The 19,911-nt window shown below is 36.8% G+C and overlaps 1 protein-coding gene across 1 annotated transcript; it reads left to right on the top strand.

Moving 5' to 3' along the window:
• On the top strand, nt 8,522-17,250 carry NMBR (neuromedin B receptor). Its single transcript, XM_005684853.3, has 3 exons — nt 8,522-9,173; nt 14,239-14,587; nt 16,622-17,250. Exons 1-3 carry the CDS (start codon nt 8,752-8,754, stop codon nt 17,021-17,023), a joined length of 1,173 nt encoding a protein of 390 aa, XP_005684910.2. The 5' UTR covers nt 8,522-8,751; the 3' UTR covers nt 17,024-17,250.

Below are 19,911 nucleotides of genomic sequence, written 5' to 3'. Positions count from 1 at the left end.
TTCCCATGAAGTGATGGGACCGGATGCCATGATCTTCGTTTTCTGAATGTTGAGCTTTAAGCCAACTTTTTCACTCCCCTCTTTCACTTTTATCAAGAGGCTTTTTAGCTCCTCTTCACTTTCTGCCATAAGAGTGGTGTCATCTGCATGTCTATTTCTCCTGGCTATTGATATTTCTCCTGGCAATCTTGATTCCAGCTTGTGTTTCTTCCAGTCCAGTGTTTCTCATGATGTACTCTGCATATAAGTTAAATTAGCAGGGTGACAATATGCAGCCTTGACGTACTCCTTTTCCAATTTGGAACCAGTCTGCTGTTCCATGTCCAGTTCTAACTGTTGCTTCCTGACCTGCATACAGATTTCTCAACAGGCAGGTCAGGTAATCTGGTATTCTCTTGCATATATCCTTAGGAGTAGAATTGCTGGGTACTATGGTAATTTGTGTAATCTTTTGAAGAATAGTCAGACTGTTTTCCACAGTGAATGCACCATTTTTCATTTCTCTAAGGCTTTGAATTTCCCCACATCTTTGTCAACACTTGATTTTGTCTTTAGTTTTTAAATTTTATTTTATTCTTTGCTGCATAACTCAGCTTGTGGGATATTAATTCACAGACCAGTGGTTGAACCTGGACCCTCAGCAGTGGGAGCACAGAGTCCTAGCCACTGGACCACCAGCGTTTCCTGATGTCTTTATTTTTTAATCATAGTGATCCTAGTGAGTTTTTCATCATGGTTTTGATGTGCATTTCGCTGATGATTAATGATGTTGAGCATCCTTCCATGTGCTGATTGGTCAATTATACATCTTCTTTAAAGAAATGTCTCTTTAGATCCTTTGTGCCTTTCTAAATTGAGCTATTTACCCTTTTATGATTGAATTATAAGGGCTCTTTATATTTTTAAGGTACAAGTCCCTTTTTAAATATATGGTTTATAAATTCCATTGTGTGTATCATCTCACCACTTTCTTCATCGTGTTCTGCAAAGTACCAAAGTGATGATCCTTTTTCATATCTGACTTTGGTAATTTTTTTTCTTTTTTCTTGGTCAATCTAACTAAAGATTTTTCAGTTTTATCTCCTTGAAGAACAACTTTTAAAAAATTGAGGTAACATTGGTTTATAACATTATATAAGGGTGATTTTAAATTTGGTTAAGTCCTGCCATTTTATCTTTTTATATGATTGTATTTCTTTTGTCTCTTTTTCCTTCCATTTTTGGCCTGCTATTTTAATTTGGTGGTTTTCTGTTTCCTGTTTTTATGTTTTGTGTCTTTGCTCTAGATTTGTGTTTTGTGGTTATTGTGAATTTTGTGTAAAGTGTCTTGTAAATAACATAGTCCTTTTTCTGCCGATAATACCTTATCTTCATCTTCCTATGTGGGTTCCATCCTTTTCCTCTTCCCCATTTTTGTGGTCTTAAATTATCCCTTTTTATGTTGTGAGTTTGTCACCAAACTGAAGTAATTATAGTTACTTTTACTGCCTTTTTCCCCTTTAACCTTTGTACTACAATTAAGTTTTAAAAAACCTATTTTGATATAGAGTATTACCGTATGTCTCTCTCATCTTACTCAAAGTTTTGTGTACTTTTTTCCCTTTCCATTTCAGATAGAAGAGCTTCCTTCATTATTTCCTGTAAAGGAGATCTAGTAATAGCATTGATGAACTCTCTCAGCCTTTGTTCCTCTCGGAACACCTTTATTTCTCCTTCATATCTGAAGTATAACTTTGCTGTGTATTCTTGGCTGAGAGTTTTTTTTTTTTCCTCTTCCAATACTTTGAGTGTGTCATTCCAAAGTCTCTCCTGACCTGTACAGATTCTGCTGAAAAAATTCTGCTGATAGCCTAATGGAGGTTTCTCATGTTCTTTTTTCCCTGACAGCTTTTAAAATTATTTGTTTGTCATTAACTTTTGAGAGCTTTTATATAATGTGTCTTGACGAACACATTTCTGATTTTAGGCAATTAGATGTTCTCTTAGTTTCATGGACTTGTATCTCCATTTTCTTCCCCAGGTTTAGGAAGTTCTCTGCTATTATTTCTTTACATAAGCTCTCTGCTCTCTCCTCTTTTCTCCTTCTAGGATACCCATTGTTTTAACATTGCCCTTCCTAATGAAGTCAGATAGTTGTCACAGAATTTCTTCATCTTTTAACATCTTAATTCTATCTCTTCTACTTTATCATTTCTAGATTTCTTTCTTCAAACTCACGAATATTCTGTAACATATGGTCTCTCTTTCCAGTGCCTTCTAATGTTTTCATCTCATTTATTGAGTTCTTCAACTCTGGAATTTCTGTTTGGTTTGCTTTTAGAATTTTAATCTCTTTAATAAAGTATTCCTCGTATTCATTAAGTTTATTCCTGAGTTTACTGAACATCTGAGCTTTCTTATAGCTTATTGAGTTTGTTCATGGTGGCTGTCTGGAATTCTTTATCAGTTAGTTCATAATAGTCTGTGACTTTAAATCTAGTTTCTGAAGAATTGTCCTTTTTGTGTGTGACTGTCATGTTACCATGGTTCTTCATGGCGCTTAATAATCTGTTCCTCTTCTGGGGCGAGAGGGAGCCCTGTGTTCTTGGCTGCACCCACTTGGAGAGGAGCAATGTCATTCTGAGCTTAGTGTGGGGATAGAAAAAGAGGATTGAGTCTCAAATGTCAGTTTGGATGTTTTTACTGATTTAGTAGATAATATTGAATGATATTTCTTTAGTTGCTGTATGTGTCTTGAAAAATTTCTGGAGACATTAGGTGATTATTTATGTTTATTTATAATTTTCACCAATTACAGGGGTTTCACAGGGCAAATGTCTGTGTTGTCATTCCAGACATAGTCCTCTCATCCTGGGCTACTTCAGCTTCTATTTGTAATAATATATATATAATCCCTATTTGATTTGGAGCACAAGCTCCTTCCCACTGTTTTGTTCACTTACATTTAACAGTTCTTCCCTTTGGAAGAGATTTAGTTAAAGCTTTACCAGACTGAGAAGCTTGCTATCATTTGCCTTCTCCCTGAATATTTTTGCAAGAAGCTTTCATCCTTTGAACACCTCTTTGCATTGAAGGTGAGTTCTGTTTGTGCTGATTTCTCCATGCCTAGTCTCATTTCCTGTAATAGGGTCTTGGACAAGGTAGTCCGGTTTTGTTTTATCTCCCATATATGTCGTATCATTGTATGCTAACTGCCTGAGTGAAAGTAGGAAACACATTTACACAGAAACATAGACAAGACAAACTCATGTGGTAGTGATTACCCCCAAATATACTTTTATTTGTGTGTGCCTGTGGGTCTCCCATAGGCCACCATGGTTACAGGTGATGTGGTCTCCAGTATTTGAGCCCTTTTGCATTCCTCATGGATTCATCTGCTTTAATGATCTTAGATCTGGTACAGATTTTGTCAGATTTATACCTAAGTGTTTTATTTTGGGGGGTGCTAGTGTAAACGGAATTTTAATTTTTGTTTAAAATTCCACTTGTTTATTGCTGGTATACAAAAAATAAATTGACGTATATTAACCTTGTATCCTGCAACCTTGCTGTAATCACTTATTATTAATAGTTCCAGGAGCTGTTTTTTTGTTGTTGAATTTTTGGATTTTCTACATAAAAAATCATGCATTCTCTAACATGGACTGTTTTATTTATTTTAATTGGAGGCTAATTACTTTACAATATTGTATTGGTTTTGCCATACATCAACATGAATCCACGAGTGTACACGTGTTCCCCATCCGGAACCCCTCTCCCACCTCCCTCCCCATACCATCCCTCTGGGTCATCCCAGTGCACCAGCCCCCAGAATCCTGTATCCTGCATTGAACCTGGACTGGTGATTCATTTCACATATGATATTATACATGTTCCAATGCCATTCTCCCAAATCATCCCACCTTTTCCCTCTCTCACAGAGTCCAAAAGACTGTTCTACACATCTGTGTCTCTTTTGCTGTCTCGCATACAGGGTTATCATTACCATCTTTCTAAATTCCATATATATCCATTAGTATACTGTATTGGTGTTTTTCTTTCTGGCTTACTTCACTCTGTATAACAGGCTTCAGTTTCATCCACCTCATTAGAACTGATTCAAATGTATTCTTTTTAATGGCTGAGTAATGCTCCATTGTGTATATGTACCACAGCTTTCTTATCCATTCATCTGCTGATGGACATCTAGGTTGCTTCCATGTCCTGGCTATTATAAACAGTGCTGCAATGAGCATTGGGGTACACATGTCTCTATTGCAGCCCTAGAACTTGTAGCACAATGTTGAATGAAAGTGATGAAGGGGGACATCCTTTCCTTGTTCCTGACCTTAGTGGGAAAACTTCTAGTCTTCAATCTTGGTAGAATTTTCTTCACGTTTCTTCTACCTGGGATCTACTTTCTTCAAATTTGAAAAATTTGGGGCTGTTATTTCTTCAACTATTTAGAAACCTTTTCCTTTGTTTCCTGTCCTTTGATAACCTAATGACAGATATATTAGGTCACTGAAATTTTCCCAGAGTGCTCTGATACTTTATTCATTGTTTTCAGTCTTTTTCTCTCTGTACTATATTATCTGATCAGCTGTTAATCCTATAAAGCTTTCCATCACAAATGTTGCTTTTTCTTTTAATAAATTCCATATATGTATTTTTATACTCCATGTCTCTCCTTACATTTTAGTTTCCCTATTCCTCCTCAAACTCACTAAATAAGGTTTTACTAACATTTTAAATATTCTTATCTACTTATATGCTGTCTCTGCTATCATTGGCGTAGTTTCAGTTGACTGATTTGTCCTTACTTTTGGTTGTGATTTCTAACTTATTTGCATGAGTTTGAAACAGCAAGAAAGGTTTATATATAGTTCTGAACAGTATTTGTTAAATTTAAGGCAATGAAACGTGTAATATATACATTTTAAAAGCATTGAAAATGTCAGTATTAAAAATGCACCCTTCAGTTATATAGAAATCACATTTTTCCAGGCAATTTTATTCTCTGGGAACAATGCAATACAATAGACTTTGAAGTCAAATATAATAAACCTCAAAATAGTTTTGAAAAAAACTTCAATATAGTTTTACTAGTGTATTATGAAATTAAGCAAGTTATTTTGTCTGTGTGAATTTTGATTGTTTCATATGTGAAATTAAGATTCAAAATTTATACACATTAAATTAGATATGATGCTGAAGAACCCAACAATTCCAATAAAAAGGTTTGTCCTTTCAGTATTATTTATCTCTGATGATATTGATTCTATACAAATGAGGCAACACTCATATACCTATATGTAACTTGTGATGTATTAAAGTAGTTCATACATAATGTAATACATTTGTAACATATTTTAATAAAATATCAGGATGGTCATCATTATTTACACATTTATTATACTCTTTACTTCCACAACCCAAGCCTTTGAGTAAATGCATAAGGATTCACTTGAATGGAAAAGATCAATAATTCAGATGCCTTATTTCTTCAATTCTAGGCAATTGGCTATTTTTTAATCCAGTTTTAGACTAGACATTTTTCTTGTCTAAATCATTAATATTATCCAAATACAACCAGAAGAGAATAAAACTATGCATAGAGCAATTTAAACTACAATATATTTTCATATAAAATAGGCTAAGATGGATAGTTGCAATTTGAAAGGCTGAGAGATTTCAGAGTTTAGACAATTGGTTTTAGTTAACTTATTTTGCATAATGAGATTGGATGCTAAGTAAAAACTTAAATAAAAAGATAAAATTCCTAGAGACATTTTCAACTTACATGTAATATCAATTGCTTTGCTATCTATGATATATAAAGTTCATTAACACATATTCAGATGTATTATATAAATATTCTATTTAGCTAGCTTCAATAACAGACTGTTTTAAGTAATGAAATCCAAGAAGAGTATAATTAGGACTTGTAACTGAATTAGAAAAACATAAAATTGATTATAATGCAAATGTTTACCTTGTCTAATTAAACTATGATAATTAAATGCTATTCTTGGTCAGTAATATCTGAAAAAATTACTTAAATTTAACAAATGGCTTGGCACATTTCATCACATTAGATCATTATAGGCAGTCCTTGACCAATTTTCTTGTTATCATACAATTTTATCCTTTAATCAAGAACTAGCCAAATGTTTATTTCCTAATGTGAACAGTGTTACTTAGTTAACTTCAGAACTGTGCCACTTCTGAGAGGTTTACATTAGACTTAAATGGTGTGAATTTGGAAAGTTATTTTGTTTTTAGTGACATTCTATTTAAAACACTGTATCAGTATCAGATATATATTGAGTATATACACAGGGGTGAAATTGCTCATAGACATGCAAAAGAAGAAAACCTTGGAATTCACTTTGAAAAATTGTTAATTTCTGCTCAAGTAGAACATTCTTAATCACTGTGACCTAGCAAATCCACATCTGGAATTCAAATGTGCACAAGAAAACAAGCACAAGAATATTTTCAGAAACATTATTCAAGTTAGCTAAAGCTAGAAAGAACCCAAACGTCAAGCAACATTAGAAGGGATAGCCAAACAATGGTATAATTTATACTAGAATACTATACAGCAATGAAAACTGCTATATGCAAAAGCATGGGTGGACCTCACAGATATAATGTTCAGTAAAATAAGCTGGCTCAGAGTAAGTAGGTGAAGGTCACTCAGTTGTGTCTGACCCTGGGACCCCATGGACTCTCTGTGATCCCAGGGGAGACTGCCAGTGTCCTCTGTCCATGGAATTCTCCAGGCAAGAATACTGGAGTGGGTTGCCATGCCCTCTAGGGGATGTTCCCTCCCCAGGGATCGAACCCAGGCCTTCTGCATTACAAGCAGATTCTTTACTACCTGAGCCACTAGGGAAGCCCAAGAATACTGGAGGGGGTAGCCTATCACTTCTCCAGGGCATCTTCCTGACCTAGGAATCAAACTGGGATCTTCTGCATTGCAGCCAGGTTCTTTACCAGATGAGCTACCAGGGAAGCCCAAAGAAGTGTTTAACACATGGTTAGACATTTTATAATTCCACTTATATGATGCTCAAATATAGGTAAACTTGTTTCAGATGATAAAAGGCAGAACAGCAGTGGTTACACTGGGGGATAGTGGTTAGATTGTAGATTCTGAATGGTGTATATCAGATCTGTACATTTAAGAATTGTGTACCTTCAGTTCAGTTCAGTTCAGTCACTCAGTCGTGTCTGACTCTTTGTGAACCCATAAATCGCAGCATGCCAGGCCTCCCTGTCCATCATCTCACTCAAACTCATGTCCATCGAGTCAGTGATGCCATGCAGCCATCTCATCCTCTGTCGTCCCCTTCTCCTCTTGCCCCAATCCCTCCCAGCATCAAGGTCTTTTCCAATGAGTCAACTCTTTGCATGAGGCGGCCAAAGTATTGGAGTTTCAGCTTTAGCATCATTCCTTCCAAAGAACACCCAGGACTGATCTGCTTTAGGATGGACTGGTTGGATCTCCTTGCAGTCCAAGGGACTCTCAAGAGTCTTCTCCAACACCACAGTTCAAAAGCATCAATTCTTCAGTGCTCAGCTTTCTTCACAGTCCAACTCTCACATCCATACATGACCACTGGAAAAACCATAGCCTTGACTAGATGGACCTTTGTTGGCAATGTCTCTGCTTTTGGATATGCTTTCTAGGTTGGCCATAACTTTCCTTCCAAGGAGTAAGCGTCTTAATTTTATGGCTGTAGTCACCATCTGCGGTGATTTTGGAGCCCCCCGAAATAGAGTCTGACACTGTTTCCACTGTTTCCCCATCTATTTCCCATGAAGCAATGGGACCAGATGCCATGATCTTAGTTTTCTGAATGTTGAGCTTTAAGCCAACTTTTTCACTCTCCTCTTTCACTTTCATCGAGGCTCTTTAGTTCCTCTTCACTTTCTGCCCTAAGGCTGGTGTCATCTTATTTCAATGAAATGTAAGTTAAAGAAACAATATGCTGACTATAGGAAAGAGTTTCTATCTTTGGAGTGAGAAAAGTGGGTCAAGGAAGAAAAGTAGTAAGGAATACCATTCATTTACTTCCTCCTTTGTCACTCGTGTTCTTTCCTAAATTCAGTGTGCGAGGATCAGGGACTCACCAGCTCAGCCCCCAAATCTTCAGAGGTTCACAAACTTCTGTCTGGGGCGCTTCTTGCTTGGAGGCGGGTAACGATGGATCTATAGAGGGAGGTCCCGCGAGAGAAAGGACTCGGAGCCCCTCCAATCCCACGCAACGCTGCAGGAACTGCAGAACAAGAGCAAAGCTGTGGGACCAGTAAAGTGCTAACCGCCCCACTGCTAGTTCCTAGCGTTTCAGCGGCTGGACAGCGACAGGATGACTTCCTGCCTTCCCCGCGAAAAGTCTGACAGGTACTTCAATTAATTTCAGAGCGACAACTCTTTATTCACAAAAGGGTTATTCTCCGCGAGCTAGAAGCGAGGACAATCCCTCGAGAACTGGAACAAAGACTCAACGGCTTTGCTTTTTTTTTTTTTTTCAATTCGGAGCCAGCAGGAGCCAACGCGCCCCTTCTAAAAGTGAAGGGCTGGGTCCTGCGGACACTTCTTACCCGCCGGGTCTTCCTGGGGATCACGCGGTGTGACTCGATCCTCGCGGGCGGGAAGCTTGTCCTGGCGAGAGGGAAATCCATTCAGCCTAAGAGTTAGTTGCATTCTTCTGGCCACCTGGCCGCACGGAAACTCCAGCGAACTCTCCTGGAAAAGAGACCATGCCACCCGAGTCTCTTTCCAACCTCTCCCAGCCCGCGGGCGGGAATCGGAGCGGTTTTGCTCCCGGGGTGTCGGAAAGGGATTTCCTACCCGCCCCGGACGGGACCACTCCGGAGTTGGTGCTCCGCTGTGTGATCCCGTCCCTCTACCTGCTCATCATCACAGTGGGCTTGCTGGGCAACATTATGTTGGTGAAGATCTTCATCACCAACAGCGCCATGAGGAGCGTCCCCAACATCTTCATCTCTAACCTGGCCGCTGGGGACGTGCTGCTGCTGCTCACCTGCGTCCCAGTGGATGCCTCGCGCTACTTCTTCGACGAGTGGATGTTCGGGAAGGTGGGCTGCAAACTCATCCCGGTGATCCAGCTCACCTCCGTAGGGGTGTCCGTGTTCACTCTCACTGCCCTCAGTGCCGACAGGTAAGGGCAGAGGCCGCGGCCGTGGAGAGGGGCAGGAGTGTACCTGGGCAAGGAAGGGTAAGAGAAGGGCAGGGAGGAAGAGGGGAGAGAAGGAGAGAGACTCTATCAGAGAATTAGAGTAAAAGGAGTTAAAATGGACAGAGACGTGAAGCTTGAAAAAAAATAAGAAAATCATTATTTTAAAAATATTTGCATTAGTTTAAAATTGCACAGCCTAGCCTTTCCCTTCCACACTTTTTTGTTGTTCAGTGGCTAAGTCGTGCGTGAGTCTTTGCAACCCAATAAACTGCAGCTCCGCCAGGCTTCCCTGTCCTTCACTATCTCCCTGAGTTTTCTCAAACTCATGTCCATTGAGTCACACACACTTTGGGGATCTTCATTATCCATTTCATAGAAAAGCTATAGAATAGATGTGCAACAATCTTGTAGAAGCTTTTGGTGTGTCCCTAAAAAATTAGAAGTGCACTTTCCTTATTCAGTAGTTTAATAACCTGATAGGTAAGACTGTCTGCCTTAATACTAGGAAAGTGTTTGATTTTGATTTTTTTTTCCAAATAAGGAGAAGACTTATTTCACTAACTAAATGCTGCTATTTATTTGAAGCAAAAACATCTAGAATAGTACATGTCCTTCAGACATGACTTTATATAGTCTTCTAGTTTTATTACCTGAAGTCCAGTGATATGATTTTCCCCCCTACTAACGGGTAAGATACTAAGTTTTAGTCTTAAAACAGTGCTGAAAAATGCATCTTTGATATAAAATCTTTTTTCCATATATTTCAAGAGTGGGAAATGTCTATTATTCTATCTTATGGATCAACTAGTTCAACTGTGTTATTTTTCAGATGAGGATATTGAAGTCCAGGCAGGCCTGGGAGGAGAATCCAGTCCTGTTGACTCTTGGTCTAGTACCCTATCCCAGACTCTCTACAATCATGATTTGGAGAATTTAAGCAGGAGGAATATCTGGATGGGTGTGGGGAGAAATGTGTAATTAGACATCATTGCATGGAACCCTGGTCAAATTTCCTTAGGAGTATGTTGTTGACTTAAACTGTTTAGATAAACAATTTAGCTTGCATGATTAAGGTGGTGTTCATGATCTTTCACTTTAATTTACATAATAAATTATTAATGAAAAATGAGTCCATCTAAATTTCTTGGCATTTGTAATAATGCTTTTACATCACTTTGGCATTGAGAAGTTAATCTTCGTTGATAAAAAGACAATATTCAATAGAAAGTTGAGAGTCATTGTCTTTTAAACCAAATACTACTGACCTTTTAGTTTGTATAATGTATTCTTTCTAAAACCACATTCCTATAAAGACGGGTGACTTTGAGTAAATTATGCATCTCATTTTGTTTCTATGACCATTTCTATTCAGTATTATCTTTTAAAACACTTTTTTTGTGTATCAGAAGTAAAATGTGATGTTTTAGTTTAGTTGCCCTTCTTCATGAAATCCATTTTAATTAGAATGTGAAAAAAATTCTATTTAGTGATTAGAATAAAACTTAATGAAGAGCTATCATTATAATAGTTACTCTCTTTATGCTTTCATTTTTAAAAGTGATATCAGTAGCAAGACCTAGGGCTTGAGTTTATTTCATACTATTTTTCTCAATCTACTGTTTTGGAAATTGGTAAACTGGCTCTGACAAAGGAAAGAGAAAATGCTGTTCTTTATATATTTACTGACTTTTTTCAGTTTACATGTATCACATACTTTGTAAACATAGTGTGGGTACTTTAATAACAGCATAAAGTTGGTTGCCTCTTCTGTGTGGTCCAGAACCTACTCTTGCTTCTCAGTGTGCATTTTGAAAATTTAAACCAAGGAACTGGAATTACTAGTGGTGAAATTACATAGTACATTCCAATATACACTTCAAATGGTTTGGAAATGCTCTGTTATATGTTTACACTTCTATTTTTCTCCCAGAACATAGTAATCAAGTGTTGATTAGTAATTAACCTCATACTTCATCTCACTGAACATTTTAATTTCTTATGGATTTGGAGATAGGTGTAAGATTAATTGCCCTTAGTACTGTGCTAACGCTTTTTTTTGTTTTGTTTCTTATCCTCACAACACTATGAAATAGGCACTGTAATTATTACCATTTAAAGTGAAGAAAATTAAGACCTGAAATTAAGCAACATTTCCACAATCTCACAGGGATGGAACCATTGTCTGAACCCAGTTCAAAACCTGGACTCTTCACCATTAAGATGCATTATTACTTTCCCTGGTATTAGAAATTCTTAATGGTTTTTCCTATTTAGTGGCAGACTGAAAAGTTAAGTTTAAAACATCATCATAATATACTACTTAACTCTTCAGTGAGCAATATTTGTTTAGCCATAATAATACGGCACTGACTATCTTGTAAAAATGTAATATATCTTACTAAATCAAGAAGTTAGGGACGAGAAGAATAAAGGTGGTATAAGGAAGAAAATCTTTAAATATCATAACAGGATGTCAAGAGCTAATGTCTGTAATATTTAATTCAAGAGACAATGGCAGCAGTACATTTCTTGGACATAAGGAGGTAATGATTTGAAATTTGTTTTAACTCAGGAGTGGGACCAGATATACAATGAGAGACTTCTGCTTTGCAGCACTCAGTGCGCTCCGATTTGAAAAACAAACCAGCCTATTTGAATGTATTCGTCTGATAAAGTTTAGAAAAGAAGATACATTAGCTCATTCTAGTTACTGATTGTATTTTTTTCAGTTTTGGAAGAACACTCAGTTAATCAGAATAGGAGAAAGAAACTTATGCCTGTTGAGTTCTGCTATGTGCAAAGTCTGTATGTGTTTGCAACTTCATTAAATTTGGAGTTGAAGCTGCTTGTTGTTGCTTTGCTTTCATTTCTGTATATTTTGTGGGAAGCCCCTCTAGATGAAAATGTGAACTGCCACTTTCCTGTTGAGGGTCTGGAAATGACATCTGGTGCAAGTCAGGAAGGAGAAAGACTATGTTATTGAGGTTGGGAGCTGCTCCTCTCCTATGGGCAATGGGATAAATTCTTAAAGAACCTCAGAGGGAGACTTTATCTGCTTGTTTTATAGTTTAAACTATTCTCAATTTTTGAAATATAAAACTAACTCAAACATAAATAAAGAGAAGGCATAGGTTCATGGCATGGTAACTAACTGCTAGGTGCCAGGCATTGTAATAGGTACTCTGTACAGTTTTTCTAATCACAAAACTTTGAGGGAGATGGTTTTATCCCCACCTTACAGATGCAGAAAAAGATCTGAAGTGATATTCTAAAAGATATCAGAGATGAAATAACAGTGCTAATTTGTTTGACTAAAATCACTTTTTCTGTATCTTGTTAACCTCCTAGGTATATGGGTAACCTGAAATGCTTTTAAAGATAGATATAAGTGATTTGAGATTTACATATGATTTTGTTTTGTTTGCATTATTATTAACTTACGTAATAGTCATGTGCAATTGAATGAGGTATAGAAGGCTTGGATTGTTTAAGCTATTGTGTCCTGGAGTGTGGTTCATTTACTGCTATGATGGTGTTAGGTGGGAGAAGACTTCATGAGGTCTTGACATTAACAAAATTTGAGCTATAAAGACAGAATGCTATTCCATTTCCAGTTCTTTCTGTCCTTGTGACTAAATTAAGGAGAAAACCCGCAACTAAATTCTTCTCTAAGGTTTCTCAATGTCCTTAGGGGAAAAAAGACATAGGAGACCCAACCTCAGAAGCTCTAGAAAAGTATTCAGGTAAATTTTAATAATACCATTTTGTGAACATTTTATATTTATGATTATGTGCTATAGTTATTGCAGTAGTAACTGGAAATAAAAGTATTTAATTAAAATTATTCAATATATGATAATACTTGCAGTATGTGTAGATGGAGAAAATACTGTTGAAGGATGTAAGCAAATTATTGAAGTTTGGGAAATAACAATTAAAAATTTTTTTCTCATCTTTTCTGTGCTCATAAGCAGTGGAATGACTTGTGGACAGAGAGACACCAGGGTTCTTAGTTATTCCACACACTACATAACAGCTTGGGGTGTTGGCACCTCTCTCTTTTTAAAAAAACTTAAAAATTTGATTTTGTATTGGAGTATAGCCAATTAACAATGTTGTGATAATTTCAGGTGAACAGCAAAGGGACTCAGCCATACATATACATGTATCCATTCTCCCCCAAATCCCCCTTCCATCCAGGCTGCCACATAACATTGAGTAGAGTCCCCTGTGCTATACAGTCAGTTCTTGTTGGGTATCTATTTTAAATAGAGTGGTATGTACATGTCAGTTCCTATCCTTCCTCCCATCCTTAATCCTGGAAACCACAATTCTTTTTTTTTTTTTACATTACTAAGTGTAAAAAAAATGTTTTTTCATTCTGTAAGTCTATGTCTATTTCTGTTCCATAAATAAGTTTATTTGTATTATTTTTTAAAGATTCTTTATAAAAGGGAGGTCATATGATATTTCTCCTTCTCTGTCTGACTTTGTTAATTCAGTGTGACAATCTCTAGGTCCATCCATGTTGCTGCAAGTGGCATTAGTTCACTCTTTTTAATGGCTGAGTAGTATTCCATTGCTGAGAAGGCAATGGCACCCCACTCCGGTACTCTTGCCTGGAAAATCCCATGGATGGAGGAGCCTGGTGGGCTGCAGTCCATGGGGTCACTAAGAGTCGGACATGACTGAATGACTTCACTTTCGCTTTTCACTTTCATGCATTGGAGAAGGAAATGGCAACCCACTCCAGTATTCTTGCCTGGAGAATCCCAGGGACGGGGGAGCCTGGCAGGCTGTCATCTATGGGGTCTCACAGAATTGGACACGACTGAAGGGACTTAGCAGCAGTAGCAGCAGCAGTATTCCATTGTGTATCTGTACCATATCTTCTTTATCCATTCCTCTGCTGATGGACATCTAGGTTGCTTCCTTGTCTTGGCTATGGTAAACAGGTTGGCATCTTAGTAAAATCTCTCTCTCTTTTCCTTTCTCTTTTTAATTTTTCTTTCTTAAGAGAGTAATTTGAGATGTACTGTCTGCGCAGGTACAGAGCCATTGTAAACCCCATGGATATCCAGACATCAGGGGCAGTGCTGTGGACCTGCATGAAGGCCGTGGGCATCTGGGTGGTCTCCGTGCTGTTGGCTATTCCCGAAGCCATATTTTCCCAGGTGGCACGCATTGGCAGCTTGGATAATGGCAGCTTCACGGCGTGTATACCCTACCCTCAGACGGATGAATTACATCCAAAGATTCATTCAGTGCTCATCTTCTTGGTCTACTTCCTCATACCACTTGTTATCATTAGTATTTATTATTATCACATTGCAAAGACCTTAATTAAAAGTGCACATAATCTTCCAGGAGAATACAATGAACATACCAAAAAACAGGTAAGCTCTGTAGGTGTGTATGTTGAGGGCATGCTGGTGAGAAGCAGTCAGTGCTATTTTGAGTTTCTAGTTCATGGGCTTTCAGTACCAGGAATGATTAGAACAGTAAGAGGACACTGGGACACATAGTAGCCTGAACTAGAAGGGATGTTGGAGACAGTGGTCTCTATTTTGTGGCCATGTCTTAACAGTCCATGGGGTCACTAAGAGTCAGACACGACCGAGTGACTTCATTTTCTCTCTTCACTTTCATGCATTGGAGAAGGAAATGGCAACCCACTCCACTGTTCTTGCCTGGAGAATCCCAGAGATGGTGGAGCCTGGTGGGCTGCCATCTATGGGGTCGCACAGAGTCGGACACGACTGAAGCGACTTAGCAGCAGCAGCAGCTTAGCTGTAAAAGTCCACTGAGGCCCAATTTATCTGACACCTGAACATGCCTGTTAGAATGTCTCTGATGGCTTTTCTTTACGTGCAAATGTTTATGCAAAGAAACACATAACAAACCAGAAAAAAATTCACATTTTAATTATGTGTGTGTGCTAAGTCGCTTCAGTTGTGTCTGACTATTTGCGACCCTAGGAACTGGATTGGGATCTTCCTGACACAGGGGTCAAACCCAGGTCTTCTGCCTTGCAGGCGGATTCTTTACCATCTGAGTCACATTTTGAGTATACATTTATTCAATTATTGTGTCTTCTCCCAGTAGCCCACAAGGGATGACAGAAAGTCTGGGGGAAGGTTACATCAGAAAAGGACTAGGACACTACCCGGGGACTGGGGGTGAGGTTTGGTTAGAATACCAAAGCAGGAGACTGGGAACAGAGGGACTCAAAACAAGAGTGAAAGGGAGAAGAGGGTGGGCTGGAGCCAACGTCAGACTTGGTCTAATTCAACTTTATAGCTTTTCCAATAAATAAATAGTAAATAAATGTATACTGCAGTGAAATTCTTGCACCTAGGCTCAACCTGCTATGGAGGCCCATGCTTAGTGATATAAGCTTTACATCCACTTCCCTAATTCATCCAAGTTGTCTAATTGATGCTACTGGACTATATCCAGAGCGCCACATTCTGCTTCCTGGTCTAGACTCCTTCTCACTTACACTTTTGTTTATCATTCACCACTACTTACTCCCCAGATCTGTTTTAATCCTAAACCTTTCCAGACTTCCCTGGCATATTCTAGTCAATTACCAATAGTTTTAGCTCAGAAAATATCTTGTCTGCTATAAATATCTTGGTAAATTATGTCTTCACTTTCATGTTGCCTTATTTAAATATTCAAGCAAATTAGACAAATGTGAGCTAAACTTGGGGCTCTCGATGTTAGAAAATGATTTTTAGATTTAAAAAGATTACTGTCTCATATTTGAATTTTGTCTATTTATCACATTCCTGAAGACCCTCCTATAAAACCCTAAACATACTAGGTGAATTTTATGAAAAGAAAATGTTTTTATTTTAAGGGTACATAGTCTAACATAATAATGTTTATAGAAATGACAGTTATATCAGATGCTTTTGATTTATGAGAGGCTGGAGTTTAAATTAAATTTCAAGTATTTTTTTTCTGTGTGTGTGTGGATAAGATTTTTAAAAAGTCATGCCCTATTTCAATAGATCAAATTTTCTCATTTAAAATACTCTGATTTAAAACTTTTTAAGCTTGAATTTATTCTGTGGTTTTTTAATTCAATGAGTTTAATACAAACAGAAATGATTTATGTTTATAGTGATCGTGATAAGGCTTTAAGCAAAAGGAAAAGTTAAGAAATGTTTAAGATCACAGTTTTAACATGAACATAGCCTTTTATAAACTGTCAAACATTTTAAAGTGAAAATAGTGTAATGACCAAAATAGGCTGCATCAAATTGTTAAAGTCATTATCTTGGCAAGGAAAATCGTGTTTGTGCTTTTGGATGCATTTGCATGCTATGCTGAGTTTTACATCTTTCGAACACAGTGTGTTTTAGAATGTGGCTGCCTCCATTTTCATTTTAATCAGAAGGACTATTTCCTTATATTTGCAGATGGAAACACGGAAACGCCTGGCCAAAATCGTGCTGGTCTTTGTGGGCTGCTTCATCTTCTGTTGGTTTCCAAATCACATCCTCTACATGTACAGGTCTTTCAACTATAACAAGATTGACCCATCTCTAGGCCACATGATTGTCACCTTGGTTGCCCGGGTTCTGAGCTTTTGCAATTCCTGTGTCAATCCATTTGCTCTTTATTTGCTCAGTGAAAGCTTCAGGAGACATTTCAATAGTCAGCTCTGTTGTGGAAGGAAGTCCTATGGAGAGAGATCCACCAGCTATCTACTCAGCTCCTCTGCAGTGCGCATGACTTCATTGAAAAGCAATGCTAAGAACGTGGTGACCAATTCTGTATTACTAAATGGGCACAGTGTGAAGCAGGAAATGGCACTGTGATTTTGTCCTTTCAACTCACTACCTGAAAAGAAAGTACTCCTATTTCTGTTGAGTAGAACAGAACTGAGCAATTATTTTTCTTAGTAAATCTCAGCTAATTCGTTAAAGGATTTCACAATTGACTCAGAAAAGGCAAAACAACATTGTTACCATTTTTCTCTGAACAAGACTTTAAATAACATTAAAAATGTATGTATTCCTCACATTAAAAGTGATTCAAAACGCAACTCTATATTTGTATAAGTCAATATTGCTTCAAAATTGAAGTCGGTCCTAGGGCCATCTCTAGGCATTTACCTTAAATTTGTTTTATTTGGGAGCATGAAATAAATTTCTCTTTTGACTCAATCATCTGATGAGTGTAATATTCAAGCTCCAAATATTTGAAATACAAGTCATTTTTTTCCTGGTGAATTTTATTCATAACTAGTTCATGTATGTATCTGCATTGTTTGAGTAAATTAATAGAAAATTCAAAAGGTGGAACAAATCTTTGTGTAATTAATCATAATTTATAGAAATAATTTATATCTGTAACTTCTAAGCATGTGATTAAAAGGTGTGAAGACATTTGTATTATAGTGAAATAGATATCATCTGAATATGATTTGAATATAAAATAGGCATCATATATCTCAAATTGTTAAATTATAACTAATAATTTGGCATGGCCATCTTATTGTACATTGCTAAATGTTTGGCTATTTGGGTGATTCTGTGTAGCTGTGATGAGATATAATACTGGTGAGTTCAATCATTTACTCTGGTGAATTCAACCATCCTTTCTTGCAAGAGCCACCAGATGAGTGTGTATATAATCTACTTGGATAGTTTATTCTGCAATAGTATCATAATTATCTCAATAATTTTGGATTAAAATTTCAAAAATGAAACTTAAAGAGGATTCCACAGCCATGTGGGAGAGATAGAATTTAAAACCATACCATGACATACGTACTCACTACTCCATCATCTCTTTCTTTCTTTCTCTTTTCTCTATTGGCTTTCTTGTATCTCAAATAGCTGCTCTTAACCTTTAGGAAAGTTGGAGAGTCCTTCATCAGAAAAGTGTAAAATATCACAGATAAATTTTATATTATCTCTAGGTATTTTATAAATCTTTCAAGTATCATCCATTAAAATTGAAAGAACCATGGGTCTCAGGGTGAGAATCTTTGGTCAATCAATAACCATTCTTCTTGCTAATGATAAAGTGAGGGTAGAAATAGGTATGTATGAAAGATTACAATATATATGCACATCATATTACATAATATTTTTCTTTTAAATTCTAAATTTTCAGGACCTTACAGTTAAAAGGTGCATATGTCACTTTATCTTCATATATATATATAGTATATTCACTATATAATAAATATATCATATATTACTGGGCTTCCCAGGTGGCAGTAGTGGTAAAGAATCCTCCTGGCAGTGCCAGAAGTGCAAAAGATGCAAGAAATGTGGGTTCAATCCTTGGGTCCGGAAGATCCCCTGCAGCAGGAAATGACACTCCACTGCAGTATATTGCCTGGAAAATTTCATAGGCAGAGGAGCCTGGCAGGGTACAGTCCATGGGGCCACAAAGAGATGCACATGAGTGAGTGACTGAACACACACATACTATATTACTATGTATAAGAATATATATACAATACATTGTATATGTAATTTCATATATGCTATAAACTAAAAAGACATACATCTTAACTATAATGATCTAATAATTTAAGGGATAACATTGTTAAATAATCTGATATCTGATTTATTTTTCAAGAATGAAAAATATAAAAAAAATTTTTATTTTATTGAAAAATTTCAAAATATTTTGTTAAAAATGTTTTTCCTTAATACTACCAATGGGGTAATAATGGCACCACACCACAAGTTTCAATTTTCCTTGTTTTTAAAAAAGAATTTTAATAATAGCCTCATATTTGATTATATACTGTTATCAATATTATCCAACTTTTGACTACATTTTAGAATTTTCTCTCTGGTTTCTATTTATATTAATATTGCAACTCAGGTTGTTGTTAATGTTGAACCCTGTTTTTAGGAGACATGTTCAATACTTGGAACTCTTTTTGTGAATTAAGCAGGTTGAGGATTATCTGTACAAACTCTTTTGTGAACTTGACTTGCATTCTACTGTTGAGTTATAATTTTTAATTCAGTCACTAAACTGTTATGACTTCTCATTTTCAAAAAGTCTCAAGAATTGCATCACTTTCTCAAATATTTCCTTTCTTTGGAAGTCACCTGAAAGTTAAAATAATAGTATATAATCTGTGGTTTATGATCATGCTATATACAGCATGAGAAGTAAATATTTAACATTTACTTTTTTTTTTCAAAAGTATTGTGTTTATAATGGTTAGTAACAGGCATCTTTATTTATTATCTTATTCATTTTTTATATTTAGGTCTTTTTAAAATTTTTTTAAATTTTATTTTTACTTTATTTTACTTTACAATACTGTATTGGTTTTGCCATACATTGATGTGAGTCCACCACAGGTGTATACGAGCTCCCAATCCTGAATGCCCCTCTCAACCCCCTCCCCATATCATCTTTCTGGATCATCCCCGTGCACCAGCCCCAAGCATCCTGGATCCTGTGTCTAACATAGACTGGCACTTCATTTCTTACATGATAATATACATGTTTCAATGCCATTCTCCCAAATCATCCCACCCTCTCCCTCTCCCTCAGAGTCCAAAAGTCCGCTCTACACATCTGTGTCTCTTTTGCTGTCTTGCATACAGGGTCATCATTACCATCATTCTAAATTCTGTATATATGTGTCAGTATACTGTATTGGTGTTTTTCTTTCTGGCTTACTTCACTCTGTATAATCAGCTCCAGTTTCATCCATCTCATTAGA

This window comes from Capra hircus, chromosome 9, assembly GCF_001704415.2.
Source record: "Capra hircus breed San Clemente chromosome 9, ASM170441v1, whole genome shotgun sequence".
In the NCBI taxonomy this organism is placed as follows: Eukaryota; Metazoa; Chordata; class Mammalia; order Artiodactyla; family Bovidae; genus Capra; species Capra hircus.
The sequence above is the reverse complement of the archived record's forward strand: the minus strand, read 5'-3'. Positions and strand labels throughout refer to the sequence as shown.